This window comes from Nycticebus coucang, chromosome 22 (genome assembly GCF_027406575.1).
Source record: "Nycticebus coucang isolate mNycCou1 chromosome 22, mNycCou1.pri, whole genome shotgun sequence".
In the NCBI taxonomy this organism is placed as follows: domain Eukaryota; kingdom Metazoa; phylum Chordata; class Mammalia; order Primates; family Lorisidae; genus Nycticebus; species Nycticebus coucang.
The window spans coordinates 39,885,783-39,903,983 of NC_069801.1; the positions used below are offsets into that span (position 1 = coordinate 39,885,783).

At 54.1% G+C, this 18,201-nt stretch overlaps 1 protein-coding gene across 4 annotated transcripts in view; it reads right to left on the bottom strand.

Moving 5' to 3' along the window:
• SLC6A9 (solute carrier family 6 member 9) overlaps window positions 1–17,940 on the bottom strand; it is a 32,324-nt gene extending 14,384 nt beyond the window's left edge. For 2 of the 4 annotated variants that reach the window (XM_053577199.1, XM_053577201.1), the window contains exon 1: window positions 5,546–5,821. In XM_053577199.1, the coding sequence (XP_053433174.1) occupies window positions 5,546–5,629 (84 nt within the window). In that variant the 5' untranslated portion in view covers window positions 5,630–5,821. Of the gene's footprint in view, window positions 1–5,545; window positions 5,822–12,087; window positions 12,204–17,745 lie in introns of those variants that run through there. The other 2 variants (XM_053577200.1, XM_053577202.1) reach the window with 2 other exon arrangements.
• Window positions 17,941–18,201: the final 261 nt, after the last annotated feature.

Below are 18,201 nucleotides of genomic sequence, written 5' to 3' on the forward strand. Positions count from 1 at the left end.
CCCACCCGCTGGGTAAGGATCTAGGAGCAGCTGAGCCTCACACCCAGCAGCCAAGTCAGGCTGGGCACAAAGGGGCCTGTGTCCAGACAGCTCCCCACACCCGTCGCCTACCACATCACCAGGCTGAGCACGCTGCCTATGGGCAGACGACAGTGGGGGTGGGATGCTAGACCCTTCCTCCAGCTGAAGGCTTCTTCCTGGGGGCACAAAGTGGTCAGGACTGGGGGAAAATGGGAGAGCAGCTGAGCTAGGCCAGACCTGTGGAGGGCATTCTGGGACTCAGATTGGGAGCCCAGGGGAGCTGTCTGTATTGCCCACAGCCAGGGTGGGCCCTTGGGGAAGCTGACCTGGGCCACAGCTGGGGAGTGCTGGGTTGTGAGTTGGGGGAGGAGACCAGAGTTGTAGGCATCATGCTAGACTTTGAGGATAGACTCTGCTAGGGAAACACAGGGAGCAGTTCTAGAAAAGGGAGGCAGGGAGACAGTCTTTCCAAAATGAGAGAGGATCACATGCAGGAGAGAGGGCTGAAGTCAGGAGGGGCTAATGAAGACATCTGCCCCAGGGAGGAAGGAAGGCATGCTAAAGGAGCTTTGGGACTGGGGCCCCACCTAGGATAGCCCCTCATCAGTGCATGGCGCCCCTTTCACCCTTAGCACAACAGCAAATCAAGACACCCTGAGCCAGAGACTGAGGGGTCTGGGGGTTGTCACTAAGGAGACAGAGGGACCTGAGAGTCACCAACAGAGAAGCACAGAGAGTGCTTAAGTGCCAGAGACGGCCTCCTAAAGGTGAGCTGTGCCCCAACAGAAACGGACAGGATCTCTGGAAAACACCAGGATCAGAGACAGAGCAGCATGGCCTCAGACAGATGAGGGTGACACGATGCTGACCCTAAGCTCAAAAGACACATATTCAAGGACAACAGCTGCTTGAGCCAGTAAGCAAGGTGGCCTGGTGTGTGGAAATGCTGATAGACGAACACAGAGGGGACAAATGTCCTCACTGGGCCCCAGGTGCCCCTGTACAGCCATTTGGGAACATGGGTATAGGAGGCAGCAGGATGGGTGGATAGCCCTGAGCATAGACCCTGCAATCCCTCATCACCCCGCAGGCTGCTGACCTGCACACCCTCTGTGGAGGTTTAGGCATATGGAAGTAGGGACCATGGGTCCTGTTCAAGGAGAATTCAGAGCAAATTGGCAGCTGAACGAGCCTTCATCCATCCATTCTTTCATTCATTCCTGCACTGACAGATTTGGCCACTTAGGTCCCCAAAGCAGAACGCCACCCCACCGTCACTCAGAGCTGGAAGTCTAGCAGGGGAGTGGCCATGGACAAAATAAGCACCCATCATCTTTAGATGTGACTTCAGTGTGACCACAGAGGGACAAGACAGGATGGCAGGCTGAGGCCAAGACAGGCCTTCCCAATGAAACGGCTTGAAGCACATTGGACCCTGGGAGGTGGTGGCCCCCAACCTAAGTGCACCCTCTGTAACATGCCTCTGCAGGATCCTGCCTGAACTTGTCTCCACTTCCTAGGGCCTTCTTTGGGGACAGGTGGAGTGAGTCCACAGGGGCCGTTTTTTGGAGGGTGTGAGGCCTGCCTAGAGTGGTTTATCTATTCCCAAACAAATAGCAGCCAAATAGGGCTCCTATATGTTGACCCTACAATAACAGTTTTATTCTGTCCCAGACTTGTTTACTTAGGGGCACAATGCTGGATTGTGGCAGTTTCAGAGGATGTGGGTGGGGTCACAGAACAGCAGTTACAGCTGTAAGAGAGACAACTGAGGGTCCAGGATGGCCGGTGAGCAGGATAAGGCCTTTTGCAGAGACCCAGGTCCCCAAGGTTTAAAGTTTGAGGCCTCTCTCCTGGTCCCAGCAGCATGAGAGACAGAAGCCTCATCCTCCCACCTGAGTGCAGTGGGACCACTCTTGGATCTCTGAGGTCTGCTCCTTCCCTGGCATGTAGGGGAAACAGGGAGAGTGGTGCTGCCCCCAGCCACATGCCACAGCAGCTGCCTGCCTAAGCCTCAAGAGCCAGGCCCTGCTCCATTAACAAGCCTTGTGGGCTGTAGCCCAGGGAGGCCGGAGCCCCCGGGACTGGGCTGAAACTGGGGGTTGGCAACTGGGCTCTGGCAGGAGGCCCATGACAACACCAGACGTCTGCCATGTAGAGAGGCTCCCCACAGAAGGCGCCCATCTTCTCTGGCCCAGGCTAAGGTCTTGGCTTCATGTTGCCCTGACCACGGGAACCTCACCCAGGGCTGGGCCTCTGACTTCAATTCCAGTACAATCTCCATTAAGGAGGCTTGGGTTGGGGAGGGCTGAGCTGTCAGTGGAGGATGGAGCAAGCCTACCTTCCTCCAGGCAAGTGGAGGAGAGGGTCTCCAACGTATGCCCTTCCCATAGGTATTTTCTGGGTGCTGTAGTTCCCTTCCTTGTCCAGCTCTCCTCCTGGCCAGCTTACTTCCCAAGCAGCTAAGCCTTTTTCAATGCTGCATAGCTTTTTTTTGCCCTTTGCATAATCTTTCTTATGCTAAGCCTCTCGTTTTTCTTGATCTGCTGGGTGGATGGCTATGTCATTGATATTAACCTTTCCGGCAGTAATGGCCCTTGGCTCCGAGGTGCCCACAAAAAAAAACCCTTTGTGCTCATGGTTTGACCCAGACTGGCCGCCTGTCTACCTCTGCCAGCTCAGCCCCACTGATGGGCTATGCTCCAGGCCTCCCCTGCTCCCACTGTCACCCACCTCCGCCCTTCTGCTCTTCTTCACTCACTTCTCTTGTCTCTCTTGGGAATTAAACCATAGTGGCATGATTCTCTCTGTGCTGGCCCCCTACTCCACAGGCTTCCTGGACAGCCCCTACCCTCACCTCTGATCTCCCTGTCAGTGTCCTGCTACCCCTCCCCACAGCTCTGAGAGGCCACTGCCATGGGCCTAGGGGGTGGCCTCCAGGACTGGTCTTCCCTGCCTTGTCCTAAGCTCTCCCAGACTGGGTAGAAGAGAGGCTTTGGAACTTTCCTTCCACAGCTGGGTGGGGAGAGCTGGCCACCATATACACATGCCCCTCAGATATTCCTTTATCCTTAGAACCAGTGATCGTGGTTGTAAGGCCCCAGCATCTCCTTTGCTCAAGGAGACTTATAGTCTTTCTCGTGTTAACAACCTCCAGCCTGTCCCCAGCTGAGTGTACCCACTGAGCATAGTCTCTTACATAAGTCCTTTACATAGCCCTCTGCCCAGCTTATTTACTGCCCTGGATGAGCTCCTGGAATTAAGGCTGTTAGGGTCCGAAGGTAGAATCTGGATCTGCCCTGGGCTTGGCAGAGGCAGGACATCGTGCAGAGGTGAGAACTCTGGTGCTCCAGAGCCTGCTCTTTGGACTAACAATGTCTACTCCTGGCATCTCAGCATCCCCCTGTGAAGCCAGGAGATAGACTAGACAGTCTCCACAGAATGACTAGTGTCTTAGGCCAGGCAGTTTCAGTAGATCTGCTAATACTCTGACATTCTCCTGCCTGGCAGAGGTATTTTGCTATTTTTGACATTCCTCACTATTTACCATTAGTTCCTACTAGCTTTATGGATTATGTTAAAAAATGTTTTGTGCTTCTTTTCTGATTATAAAAGTATAATAAGCTTATTGCAAAAGAAAGAAAGAAAGAAAGAAAGATTGAAAAGCACAGAACAGCACAAAGAGGAAATAAAGCAGCAAAGTCCACCCCCAGAGGTGATCACAACCCATGCCAGGATATGCTCCCTTCTCTCTTCATGGACAGACTCAGAGAGCCCTAGTTTCTGCCCTGGACTGAGACTCTGCCCCTGCCTTCCTAGATCAGTTCCTGGTGGATGTTTTTGTGAGTTGCAGCTCCCACCTCCTGCTCTTGATGGACGTTGAGGAACCCCGGAGCTACCCTGGCTGGATTTGCCCCACTGGTTTCTTGTCTAGGGCTCTCCAGCCCCAGCTGTTTGCTCATGGGGTGAACTCTCATCCAAGACAAACTTTATAGAGGAGAACAGGCAAGACCTCACATCCCAGACTGACTTTGAGCCAAATCAGATCACTGGTAACTTTCTCGGAGCCCCCGTGGGGAATTCGGGAGGAAGAGCCATTACGGTAAATTGTGACTGCCTCAGAAGAGCCCATAACTTTCTACTGGACTCCCCTGTTCTTGTTCTCCAAGTTTTCTCCCCTCAGCCAGCACCTTTCTTGCAATGACAGAATTTTCTGTCCTTCACCTCCCTGGCATTGATTGGGGCCAGAGATACCCAGCCACGGCTCCGATCTCTGCCTTCAGTTACCTGGATGTGGGAAAGACTCAGGGGCTGGGATCGGAGGAACAGAACCATGGGAAAATCTTCCCCAAGCCTGAGCAGTTCCCAGGGGGCATGAGTGCCTCCTGCCTCAAGGAAAACCTCAGAGCAACCTCTGAGCATGTCTCAGGACTCCAGGTGCCTGCAGAGTCCAGGCCTTCATAGAGCAGGTAAGAGAGGCAAGGGTGTGCCTTGTGTTGTTTTGTCACGGAGCCCTGATTGGCAGAGAGGGACCTGCCAATGTTGCAGGCAGCAAACACAAGACTGGCACCCCCAGGCCTGCCAGACTCCACTCTAGGCTCTGGGGAGAGTGATGGAGGACACTGGGTGGGTCCTGTCCATTCCCTTGCCTCCCACCCCAGAGAAGCCCAGAAGTCCAGGACACCACAGGCAATAGTCCTGCCTGCGCTGCAGCAAATGTGGGCAGCCTTTACCTTCAAAGTTGACAGCAGGCTGGCATTCTGGTAAGTGACTTTGGTGGTTGACCCCAGCAGTCCTAAGGTTTGAGTGTAGCACTAAACCCACTCTCGTAGCCTTGCAGCACACTCTCCCTCTCTCTCTTGCCTTCTGAAGGTCAAGTAGCGTGTCCTACAGGGGAGAAGGTGGCTTTCCCAGTCTCCTCACCCTGGCTGCCATCAGCCACACTGTGCCTGACACCCCTACCATCCCCAGCTTCCAGGGATGAGGACACATTGGCTCCCACCCAATGCGGGCACTTGCCCCAGACACTGGAAAATGTTCTGTGGGGTCTCTCTCCTCCCAGCTGAGACTCTTGCCCCATCCCCTTCCCCCATCCTCCACCACTGAGCCCATGTACCACGTTCCCTTGCCCCCTCACCCACTCTCCCCATAGGAGTAACTGTCGTGGCACAGACAATGAGGCTGTATTGATTAGTACAATTCCTGGGCACCTCCGGCCCGTCTCCCCGGGAGCTAGGACAATGCAGCTTTGAACACAGGGCAGATTCTCAGCAGGTTCTTGGGCTGGGGGAGCCCTTACACCCCCCATTCTCCTTCCCCTCACCCCCACCACACTGCCAGCTCTTCCTGCATGCCTTTGCACAGTTGCAACTTTCTGGGTCACTTTTGCTGGTGTCTGTCTCGCTCACTGACTGTCCTGCCCCTTCCTGGCACAGACCACTTAGCCCCTCTCCCCACCCTGAGCCCAGCCTCCATGCCTGCCTGGCACCAGGGAGGAGGCTTGACCTTCTGGAAGGTGACTGACCTGTTCTGGGGAAGAGGGGGGCACAGGTCCATGAGCCGCGGCCATCCCGGGGCAAGCACCCAGAGTCCCGTGTGGGCTGCTCATTCACACCTCTGCCAGCTCCAGCGACACTGATGCATCCCCTGCCTCTCCCACTGCCCAGCTGGGCAGCATCAATTACTTTCACCTCATCTCCTCTTGAAGCTCTGCCTCCCCCTCCCTGGCCCTCCCCCTCCAGCTAGTCCCTATGCAGCCGGGTGCTCCAGAGTTGCAGAGTGAGGCATGGGGTTTGTTGTGTTTTTCCCTTGTTCCCAGCAAGTTACTGGAACAAAACACACACACACACACACACACACACACACACACACTCACAACCACCGAGTGAGTGAGGGAGAGAGTGAGAGGATAGCTCACTCCCTCCCAGAGCTGGCCTCAGGACCCAAATGCTGCCTGAACCTATAGGCCTGGCTCTGGGTGGGCTCCTGGTGGGCCAGTTGGGTGCCAGGTGAATAATGAACTTGGACCCATTTGGTACCAGATGGAACGGGAAGGAAGAGTAAAGGCATATCCACGGGCCACAACCTGAGCAGCTTAGACATCTTAGAGGGGCATGGGCTAGGAGTACCTACCCTATAGAACTGGGGACCCCCAACCAGCCAAGATGATGGGGAGTCCTCATAGAAGAATGTGATTAACCATGCGAGAAAGCTTTGGCCTAGTGAACTGCACCATCTCCTGGCCAAAGAAAGATAGCGTTAGCCAAGAAGGTGGTCATCACAGAGTCCTGTAGTCCCAGCTACTTGGGAGGTTGAGGCAAGAGGATCACTTGAGCCCAAGAGTTTGAGGTTTTTGTGAGCTATTATGCTATGGCACTCTACCCAGGGTGACAGAGTAAAACTGTCTCAAAAAAAAAAAAAGAAAAAGATACCACAAACAAGTGGCCACAAGTGTCTCTTGTGGAATTGATGTCGGCAGAAAGCCTGACACAGGTAGATTATTATTATTATTATTATTTTTGAGACAGAGTCTCACTTTGTCACCCTTGGTAGAGTGCTGTGGCATCACAGCGTACAGCAACCTCAAACTCCTGGGCTCAAGTGATTCACTTGCCTCAGCCTCCCGAGTAGCTGGGACAACAGGTGCTGACCACAATGCTTGGCTATTTTTAGAGACCACAGCTGAGTGAGTGGGCTAGAGGGCAGGTGGGGAGGAGGAAGGAGGACAGGGTCCTATGATCAGAGAGGAAGCCTGAGGAAGGAGTCTTGCTCTGGCTCAGGCTGGTCGAGAACCTGTGAGCTCAGGCAATCCATCCACGTCAGCCTCCCAGAGTGCTAGGATTACAGGTGTGAGCTACCACGCCAGATCTCAGAATGACATTTGTTAAAAAAGGTACAGGCTGGTGGCAGTGCCTATACTGTACCTTTGGCTCAGTGGGTAGGGCCCCGGCCAAAGCTAACAGGTTCAAACCCTGCCTAAGCCAGCTAAAACAACAAAGGCAACTGCAAAAAAAAAAAAAAAAAAAAAGAAAAGAAAAAAATAGCCTGATATTGTGGCAGGCTCCTGTAGTTGCAGCTACTTGGGAGGTTGAGGCAAGAGAATCTCCTGAGCCAAAAACTTTGAGGTTGCTGTGAGCTGTGATGCCACTGCACTCTACCGAGAGTAACATAGTAAGACTCTACCTCAAAAAAAAAAAAAAAGGCACAGGCTTTAGCATCATCAGGTCTGGATTTGAGCCCCAGCTCAGTCAGTTTCTCACCACATATAAGTTTAGGCAAGTGACTTAGCATGCCTGGTCTCAGTTTCTTCATCTCTAAATGGGGATAACAGCTGCCAATCATTGAATCTAGTGAGCATTAGTAATAGTAGTAACAGATAAGACATATTAACTGCTTGCTACCAGAGAAGTAGCTATATTATTGTCTCCATATTTGGGTGGAAGTGGCTCAAGCAAGTCTCCTGTGGATGGCCTCAGATCTCGCTGACTCAGCTGCTCACTGAGCCAGCCTCATGCAGCCTGGTCCCCAGACACACTCCCCTGACTTCCTGCAGGCACAGACTGAGGGCCAAGGAGCTGGCGGGGCCACTGGCTCCAGGAAGGTCCAGTCACCCATGATCCACCCAGGGTGGGCTCTGGGCTCTGGCTGCCCTGGCCTGGGCTGGGTGCCCAGAACAGGCAGCCCTGGCTGGATGGCTTTCCCTGGCTCTGGCCATGGGGACAGGAGGCGGTGGCAGCCCAGCTGGGCCCCGGCCGTAATGAGGCCTCATTAGCGGGATCCAGCTGCTCTAGCCCCACTTAGGGAGGCCGACTCTCCAGCCCCTGTCTCTGACTTTTCTTAATAAGAGTAGGCATGCTGGGCAGCGCCTGTGGCTCAGTGAGTAGGGTGCCGGCCCCATATGCCGAGGATGGCGGGTTCATATCCAGCCCTGGCCAAACCGCAACAACAAAATAAATAAATAAATAAATAAATAAATAAGAGTAGGCATGCTTCCAGAGAGGCAAGGAGTCTAGGGGCTTTGCTGTCCTCTGTGACTCTGTAGGGAAGGTCTTGCTGAGCTATGACTAAGAAGTGGGGCATGGGGGAGGGCTGTGGGGAAGATGAGTTGGGGAGGCCAGACCATAGCTGAGTGAGTGGGCTAGAGGGCAGGTGGGGAGGAGGAAGGAGGACAGGGTTCTATGATCCGAGAGGAAGCCTCAGGAAGGCTGGGCATTCTCTTCTCGATCTAGATACTATCCATTTCACTGGGGAGCGGGTAGCTGCACATCTAGGGTTAGTACAAAGTCATTACTCAGGCTGTGCTGGCTAGGAGAGCACCTCTGGACTGCTGGGCCTTATATAAGGAGGTGCCCACTGTGTGCCAGTCCCTGAGCTAGGAGAGCACCTACTGTGTGTTGAACATTATGGCTAGAAAAGTATCTACTGTGTGCTAGGACCTGAATCAGCAGAGTACCCACTGTGTGCCAAGTCTGATGCTGTAAGAATACACACTGTGTGCAAGTCCAATGCTGAGAGCTCTCATTGTGTCAGCCCCAAGCCATGAGCCCCATGATCTGCAAGGTCTTGCACTAGGTGAGGGCATGTAAGAGTTTGAGGTTGCTGTGAGCTATGATGCCATAGTACTCTACTGAGGGCAACAAAGCAAGACTGTCTCAACAAAAAAAATTGAAAAAAATTCTGGGGCCAGGTGCCGTGGCTCATGCCTATACTCCTAGCACTCTGGGAGATGGAGGCAGGTGGACTGCCTGAGATCACAGGTTTGAAACCAGCCTGAGCCAGAGAGAGACCTTGTCTCTAAAAATAGCCAGGCTTTGTGGTGGGTGCCTGTAGTCCCAACTACTTGGGAAGTTGAAGCAAGAGAATCTCTTGAGCCCAAGAGTTTGAGGTTGCTGTGAGTTATGATGCCACAGCACTTTACTGAGGGTGACAAAGTGAGACTGTCTCAAAAAAAAAAAAAATTCTGTGCCAGGTGAGGACTCAATGTGTGCCCAGCCCTAAGCTGCGTGAGCACCCACTGTGGGCCTGGTACCATGCCATATGAGTGCCTATGGGGTGGCAGACTCTCTACTAAAGCTGTGTCCAATGTTTGCCTTGTCTGTACTAGTTAAGCATTTGATATGTGCCAAGACTTAGGTAAGGTGAGTGCCCCAGGGAGTAGCAAGCCCTCTATGAAGGGAGTGCCCAATATGTGCCAAGCCCTGTGCTTGGTGACTTCCTAGCATTTGCCAAGACTGTACTAGTAGTTGATCACTTGCTACCTGTCAAGACACAGGCTAGGTGAGTACTCATTGTGAGTACCCACAGGTCAACTTGGAAAGGTCCTTGATGGATACTGTAGACAAGAGTAAATTTACTCACAGTAAATCCTCATATCAAAGCATAAGAGAACAGGTTAGGGCGGGGAACCCCAGGTGGCTGGTGGTACTTGCAAAGCCTTCTGGGATGTAGGTACTTTAGCATCCACAGTCCTAGTATGAGTAACTCTGCTGTTATTCATCACAAGGCCTTCTGATGGCAGAAGCAACCAGTGTGCTCAAAGACATGGGAAGAGGCCAACGAGACTCACCACGACCTCAACTGCCCAAGACTCTTTATGAGTGGGGAGCAGCAGAGGGAAGGGGACAGAGGTGGCCAGCCTGGGAACTGGTGTGAGATGGTAGGGTTAAAGCTGAGCCAGTGGGAGCTCTCTTGCCTCCTATCCTGGCTCCTTTCTCCATCCCCTTGTCCTCTGAGTCCCAGGCAGCCCTGCCCTGCACGTGCAGAGGCTCTAGGTCTCCATGGAAAGACCATTCCACTCATCCCTTAGTGCCCCCAAGCATCCCAGCTGCTCCTAGGCTTGGAGGCACCCTGGCCAGCTGGGTTCTTGCACAGCCCTGTCCTAAGAGCTGCTGAAGCGTGACGGAGGCAGCTGAGCTGGCCTGGCAGAGACCATCTGGGCTGGGAGTGCGGGGAGGGACACGTGCAGCAGGCACGTGGGTCTGGGCACGTGCTGGGAAGTAATTTGCTCCTCTGTGGGGCACCTGCTCCAGAGCCCGGCAGAGGCTCCAAGGATGATACAGGTCATCCGTCAACACTGAAGAGGCCTAAAGGGCCAATGTCCTCACATCCAAACCTGGGGTAAAAGGGAAATGGAAGTGAGGACCCCATGGCAGGGGCCAGCTGCCCACTCCCAACATGTCAGGACAACATGGGAAGGTCCAAGTGACATTGGCTTACATGAACATTCCTCAACATCTTCTCTTTTGACCTAAGAAGGCATTGAAAGTAGGAGCATGTTAGAAAGGCACCTCCTTAGCCACTTGCCCTTAGGACTACAGAAACACCTAGTAAGTCCTGACTCAGCTGCCCATGCTAGTCGAGATGGGGCTTGGCAGGGGCCAGGTGCCAGTGTACCTCAGAGGCTGTGTCCTGGAGACAGGCATTGAATTGAGGCAGCTTCGCTTCTAAACTGGGACCCAAGAATAGAGTAGCCCAAGATCATCAGCAGAACTGAAGGAGGCAGGAATAGAATCTCCAAGCAACCACTGGGGGTGCCCATGGGACAGATGCTATAAGCCTCAAAGGCAGCAGTAGTGGGCAGAAGCCAAAGGGCAGAGAGCAGGGAGGAAAGCGAGCCCCAGCTATCTTTAGGCACATGGTGGTGCTGGGAACGGGAGTCCCAAGGCAGTATTTCTGGCCACAGATAGGCCAGCAGGGTTGGCCGGCAGAGCACAGGGTCTGGGAAGCCCAGCTCAGGCAGAGACTCTGGGACAATGGGACTTACATCACTCCTGCCTGTATGTCCCAGTCCTTCCAGGTCACCTCAGAGAATGAAGAGCAGCTAGAGAACTCAGAGAGATTCTTAGGGTTCACGGGGCTCAGAATCTCCATGGTAGGGCAGAGCCACACCCCCACTTCCTAATAACAGCCCCCTATATATTCTAAGACTTTTCTGGGAAAAGCAGGGTCATGTTTGGGTTCTAATACAGGATCCACCCCTAGCAAGTGTCAGGTCCTAAGACCTCTGTCTGTGCCCATTTCTGAGCATCCATGGTTTATTCAGACTGATTCCAACTAGGAGGGGCCAGATCAGAGCAGGCCTGAGGGAGTGGGTGAGGGGATGGATGCTGGGGGTTCGGGACAGCGTGAGGTGAAATATCCTGAACCCCAAGCAGGACCACCCCACTTTCCCCCCCAGACCATCTCTTTGGAGCAAGTACTTTGAGTCCAGAAATCTTTGGTGAGAGATAGGTTTTTGGGGAGGAGGAGTCAGCAGAGACCCCAGGTCAACCAGTCTTTCACTGAATAAGAGAAAAGCAACAGGAAGGAATTGATGGGGAGGGAGCTGCTGAAGGAAGGGGCATGCTCAGTCACTGGCTTCTTTGCCTGACAGCTGACTAGTCTAGCCTGTCCCTGAAGCAAGATCCCAAGAGAAGAAGTACAACCACTGCCCTTGGGATTGGATCTGGCATCTTTCCCCGGGTTCCTCTTAGGTGCTGACCTGCTCCAGCCACCAACCCAGTCTTGTTCCCTCAGGCCCTTCTTCCTCATGGGGCTTCACCACCCCCTCTGCTATGCTCCAAGGCTGAGGGCAAAGGAAGGGCCATGACTTGGGGAAGGGTACAGTGAGATTTTCTGAAACCCAGGAAGGGACTGAGGACTCCTTGATCAGCACAGAACACTCCCTGAGGCAGAGGATGAGAAGAGGGTGGGGGTCCTGAGGCCAGCCATAGAACAGCCCTGGGTGTCCTACTATCTTCTCAGCAAAAGAGCCGTGTTCTTATCTATAGAGCACCTCTGTGACAAGGATGGGGAGTGCACCTTTTGCCTTCTGGCAGGCCTTCACGGGGTCTGTGGCAGAATCTGCCCAGCCATGAGCTTGGAGCCTGGTGCTGTCTAACCTGCTGGGTGAGGGGTTGCCTGCCTGGGCCTGCGGCAGCTTGGCACTCAAAAACCCTGGCAGTGCCAAGCCAGGCCCATACACAGAGCCCCCTAGGTCCTCCTGTCATGGCAAGCTGCTGGATGGATGCCCCAGGGGGGCAGTGCTGCGATTTCCCTTCTTCCCTGTAGTCTGGCCCCTGTACTCACCAGCATCCCTTTGGCACCTTTTCCTACCATGGTGGCAGTGAGTTGGGGGCTCTGAGGACCCAGATCACACCAATAAGCTCTGCTTCCAGCACCTTTCAGGATACAGACCTCAAGAGCTGTGGAGAGAGAGCATAGGGTAAGGTGAGGACCGGGCCCAGGATGACAGGGGAGACCATGTGTGGCCATACACCACCTGCTAGCAGCCCTCACTGGCCTTCTGTTCTAGTCCAGCTCCTCTGCCAGGCCCCTTCCATATCTCACTCTTTTCTGGATGGCTCTCTGATCCAGCTTCTTCTCCCAACCTTTCCCCTGGATCTCTCCATCTCCAGGCTTCCTGTCCCAATGGGCAAAGACCTATTTTTGACTCTCCAGATGCCCAATCCTATAAAAGATAAAAAAATGAGCTGGGATGGAGTCCAATTCCTTCTTTGTCTGTGTGAATGGCTTGAGCCTTTCCCCAGGAGGGAAATCTGCTTGGACCAGCACATGCAGCCCTCCTCAACCTCAGCCCAGCCAAGCAGCCAGGATAGTCCTTCCCCATCCTGATGTCACTCAGCATGAGCTCTAGGGCAGCTGGACTTGTTCTGTCACTCACTTAGACCTTAAAATCTGGGCAGGCTGAACACCTCTGTAGTCGCACCTTGCTTGCTCATAGTCTGACCCCTCTCCTACAATCCTTCCCTCCCATTCACCAGGTGAAATCCTTTAGGATCAGTCTCCAATGTCACGTCTTTCTGTGGCCTTTCTTGACACTGTGCTCCACCAGAATGAACAAATTGCTTCCTCCTTTCTGTTTTGTGCAGACTTCTACTAGCATCCTTATCTCATACTACATTTATTTGCTTATAAGTTTGTTAACCATGAGTCAGTGAGTTCCCTGAGGGTTTGGGACTGTGTTTCATTTACTCCCTGAGTCCAGCACCTAGCTGTGCTTGGCTTGCAAGAAGTGTTGATTGAATTGAATTAAAGGGGAATGGGAGAGGCAGAGGACTGGGAATGAGGGCTCTCCACTGGCTGAGATCCTGAAGGCAGCACTTGAGAGGCAAGGTGGGGCTGGGGCCTAGACGGAGCACCAGACAATGGGAAGTATGTACTGGCTTAACAGCAGACAGGACTGAAGAAGGTAGCTTTTGACAGGCCTCGAGAGAGATCCATCTTCACAGTGCCTTATAAAAGTCTCTGGATGGGAAGAAAACCCTGCATCAGTACAAGGACATTCACCCTCCATAGGGCCTCAATGCAAGGGATTTGGTTTTGCCTCTGGAACCTTCCCTACCTTCCTGGGAAACAGGCTCTATTCCAAAGGCTGTTCTGGGCCACTCTGCCCCACCCACAACCACCTGTCAGGGCCACCTCTCACCCACAAGCCCAGGAAGTCACCTGAAGGCTTCAGGAGAGATGAAGAGGAAGCTCTTTGCCTATGCAAATCAGCCCTTTGCCCTGGTGGCTTGGTCTCCTTCAGAGATTTGTCCTCAGGGAAGGGGCAGGGTGGGAGGCAACTTGTAACCTCTTAAAGGTTGGCTGGCCTATCTCTCAACACAGTCCTTCTAAAGAGGTCCCTACTCATGGCTTTGGTCTTCTGGGGGCAAGTAAGAGAATGGGGTATGTTCCCTCAGAAGGGGGTCACACCCTGTTCTCATTAGCCATCCCCTCAACACAGTAAACTCTAGATTTGACTTCTTTAAAGCTGTCTCTCTTCAACCAAGGAATGATAATGACAGTGGTGATAGTAATAACAGCAGATGAGCCAGCTCGGGGGCTGGAGATTATTGTACCTTCTGGTCAGGTGGGTGAATTGACACTGTCCTGGAACTTAGGCTTCAGAGTGTTCTCACCCAGGGTATCCTGGGGTTCATTCATCTGGCAGTGTACAGTGGAAGGATGGACCCTGAGAGGTTGAGTGCCTCACCTATAAGTGCCTGAATGAAGACCTGAATGCAGCTTTTTGGGACTTGCCTTCTGTGACTCTGAGGGAACCCATCCACACCCTGGCAGTCACTAGAGCCTGTTTCAGGCCAGGAGCACCCTAGATAGCTTATGGATCAGTGGGGAAAAGATTGCTTTGTGGCCGAGAATGAGTTGAATATAAAGCTTTGCTGCTTCACCTCCCTTTGCCATTTCTGCCAAATAGCCCTATCCATCCACTCACAAAATACCAACTGAACATCCATGGTGTGCCAGCCCTCTTCTTGGAGCTGGAGATCCATAATTTTCAGGCCCCAGACCTGCCTCTCACTCTTATACGGGCCACCACTATCAGGCAGCAGCCGGTCAGTTAGTTTAGTATATGATAAAGAGCTCAGGCTCTGGCCTGGATTTCTGGATCTGCCACTCACCAGGTATGGAATTTCCAGCAAGTCACTTAAACTCTCCGAATCTCAATTTCTTAATCTGGAAGATGGGACTAATAATAACTTCCTTGTAAGTTTTAAAGTTTCTGCCTAATTTTTATCCCTACCTCTAGTCCTCCATATTTTCCTGTCCTGCAATCCATTAATCTCCACAAAGCCCTAAAAACCCTGATTCTCTCCAATAGTTCTCCATAACCAACAGGATATGGCCTGAATTGCTTAGAAGGCATTTAAGGCAGGCCACAATTAGATCCATTTATTCCACAAATATCAACTGTAGGTCTGCTCTGGGCCAGGCCTGTGCTAGGCACCAAGAACTCAAAGGTCTCCTCCCTCCTGTAGCTTGTAGGTTAGTGGGAAAGAATGAAACTGATGATTCAAATTTAAATAATTATAGACTAAGATAAAGGATGTAAAAGGGAAGATCCTTTTATGAGACTCTATAGCAGGGAGGGCCTGGCCTTATCTGAGCCAGAGGGCTTCCCTGAGGAAGTAATGTTAAAGGGTCCACAGGAGTTAATTAGGCAAGTGGCAATAGTGAGGGGGAAAAAAAGGAAAGAGAGATTCAAGCAAATGAAATATGTGAAAAGGCTTTGAGGCTGGAGCTCAGCCAGCCAGGGAGAAAGTGGCTGAAGATGGACAGGGAAACCCAGCCAGGGCCTTTGGGTCTGGATTTTGGTGTTCATCCTGAGGGCAATGTTGCTACTAAAAGCTTTTAAGCAGAAGATCAACTTGGAGGAGCAACTGGTGGAAAGTGCATTTTGAAAACATCACCCTAGATGCAATGTGGAGAAAGGACAGGATGGAGGGGAGAGTGGAAATCTATTAGGTATGGGCCAGGCAGAAAGGTGGACAGGGCTTGGATTATGCAGATGATGAGAGGATGAGAAGTGCAGAGATTTGAGAGAAATACATTTGGGTATGCTAAGGGTAGCACAGTGCGACTCAGTGATGAATTGGACTGGGGGGAGCTAATGAAGGATAAGGAGAGGGTCTCTGGTTTGTGATGGTGCCAGTCACAGAGAGAACGCTGGTTATGTTGCAGTTTTGGAAGAAGCTGATGAGCCAGCTTGGACAAGCCAGTTTGAGCTGCTTGTGAGCTGCCCAAGGGCAGATGCGGACAGGGCAGTCATAGGACCATGGCCCAACTTTACAGTCTCATTGCTTGATGTCTTTCTTATCCCCCAAACAGGATCCGTGAGGTCAATCCATTTTAAGGGTCTAGCCCTGGAGTCCTCACTGGGGATGGGAAGGTGACAGGAGGAAACACAATTTCCATTCACTTTGATGGAGACAGTGAAGGGACTGTGGGAGCAGGGGAGGGTCCTTTAGCTCTACCAGGGAGCCCAAGTCAACTACCTGCAGCCACCTGCCCTCAAGCAGGAACTACCCAGCATTCCTGGAGGGCTCCTGCCTCCATGCCTTTTCTCAGGCAGCGGTTCCCTCTTCTTCCAGCACTGCTGTTCTCATTTCCACCTGCATATATTCTATCCATCCTCAAAACTTAGTAAAGCCTCCCTCGGTCCTCTGGTTGCCGTCAACATTTCTACTGCAGCCTCAAAGCACGCTGTGTGCCTCTGTGTGCAAGCTCGTTACATGTAGCATTGCGGCATGCTTGCTGTCCAAGTGTGGTTCTGCCACTAGCTGGAGAGCTCTTCCAGGGCAGAGGTGTGATTCTTCCGTGCCCTCAAAGCCGGGACCTGAGCCCGGCACCGCTGCAGTCGCCATGTAGGCCCAGTAAGGGGGCGTTTCTCTGCGGTCCCTGGAAACACTTGGGCATGCTCAGTGTCGCCCATTAGTCCCTAGAACCAGTCCCCTCACCCACTACCCTTCAACCTTCTGATGACCCCTCACTTTGGGGGTCTTTAATCTCTCAGGTTCTTTTCTCCTCCATTTGTTGTCCTCCAGCCCTTATCTTCCAGTGGCCTGGGCTTCACGCTGGTTTCAGCAAAGAAATAGATCGGGCTTTGTCAGGTAGCTGTCAGAAAGCCCGGGACGCGGCTCCTTTAAGAGCAATCGTCGAGGGGGCGTGGCCTACGGCAAACAGGCTCCCCCCCCCCAAAGGGGTGCGGCTCCTTTAAGTAGAGGCTGGCTCACGACTAGGGGAGGCCCCGGGCCAGCGGGCAGGGGCGCGGTCGCTCTCGGAGCTGCGACACCGCCCGCCGCGCTCCGGTTCCTAGAAACGGGGCGCGTCCGCTTTAATCGGGGTGCTAGGTGTGGGGTGGGGTGGGGGTGGTGTTACATCAGCCACCACATGCAGGCCTCTCAGCTGGCGTGGTAGCGGCGGCCCCGCCCCTGGCCCCTGTGGTGGAAAAGTACCCGGGCGCCGAGGTCCCCGCCCCCTTGCCCCGCCCCCAGGCCGGCTCCGGCCCCTCCCGGCTCTCCCGGCTCTCCCGGCAAGCCCCCTTCTGTCCCGTCTGTGCCCAGCCACCTTCTCCCGCCCTGCGGCGGTGGCTGACCGATGCTGGGTGCGGGCTAGAGGTGGGCGCCCCGGGGCCGCTAGGCCCCTCCCCTCACCTGCGGCTGCCCGGGTCCGCCCTAGGCGCGCCCATAATGAGGGTTGGGGTGGGTAGGGTGCTGATTCTTCCAGGGAAGCAGCCCCTAAAAAACTCCTGGCTCGCAGTCCCATCCCAAAGCCACAGCCACGGGAGCTGCGGACAAAGAGTGCCCGAGAGCGCCAGGAGCCTCCCGCGCGGCTTCTCGGGGCACGCGGGCACGGGCACCGGCACCAGGCGGTCGGGTGGGCGGGCAGATAGGGAGGCAAGCGGCTGGAGGGGCCAGATAGGCAGCTAGGCTGCCCAGCTGTGAGAGAAGATGGAGCGGGAGCCCGCTCGCCGGGCGCAGACACCACCAGCCGGTTCTCTGTTCCTGCAGGCCCCTGGCGTGCAGAACCACTGGCGCCTCAGACGGACCGTGACACACTGGTTCTGGCACTACCCGCACATCCCGCGCCAGCCGTGCCCGCCGCCCCCGACCGAGCCGGTGTCTGCACACAGCGCTCCCCTCCACCGGGAGCGCCCCCTCTCCGGTTCCCAGCCAAACCTAAGCAGCTCCTTGGTGACAGCAGTGGCAACCAAGACGCGCGCACCTACCCCGACCTTTGCGGCAAGACAGACATCCCAGTGCGTGCACCCACACTCTTACCCACAGATGCCCGCATGCATGCGCGATCAGACTCACACACTCACACGCACGCACGCACACTCTAGTCCTGGGGCTCAGCCCCGCGGACCCGCCAAACACTCAGACCCACGGCGGGATAGACAGAGGCGGCGGGCCGCAGCACCCCTTCCCCCAGCCCCCTTACCATGCTGCAGCCCCCCGGCCCAGACGTGCTGGGTCCGCGCTGCGGTGTGCCCAGGTGGCTTTCTTAAAGGGAAAGTTGCATCAGCCTCCCGAGGCTCTGTGCCGCCCCGCCGCGCCGCTCGCAGCTCTGCAGAGCTTGTTGTGTTTTGGTTTCGAGGAGGCGGGGGCTAAGAGTTTGGTGAAAGTTTGAAGAGTGGAGAAGGCTTGGGAGACTTAGCCAAGTCCCTCCCCTCTCTGAACCGTTCCCCTGGCCGCCCACCCCTCCCCCATATCCCAAACCCTCCCCCGGTGCTGACTTCTCAGGCTCCTCCTCCCAGGGAATAAAATTACAAGTGGCTCCTGCTTGCAGATGATTGATCCCCAAGAACCTCTGGGAGTGGGCACCACAGAGGAGCCCCCTTCTCCGCCCTAACTCACTGCCCTCCAGCTGGGGCCCTTGGAAGAAGCACATGTCGTC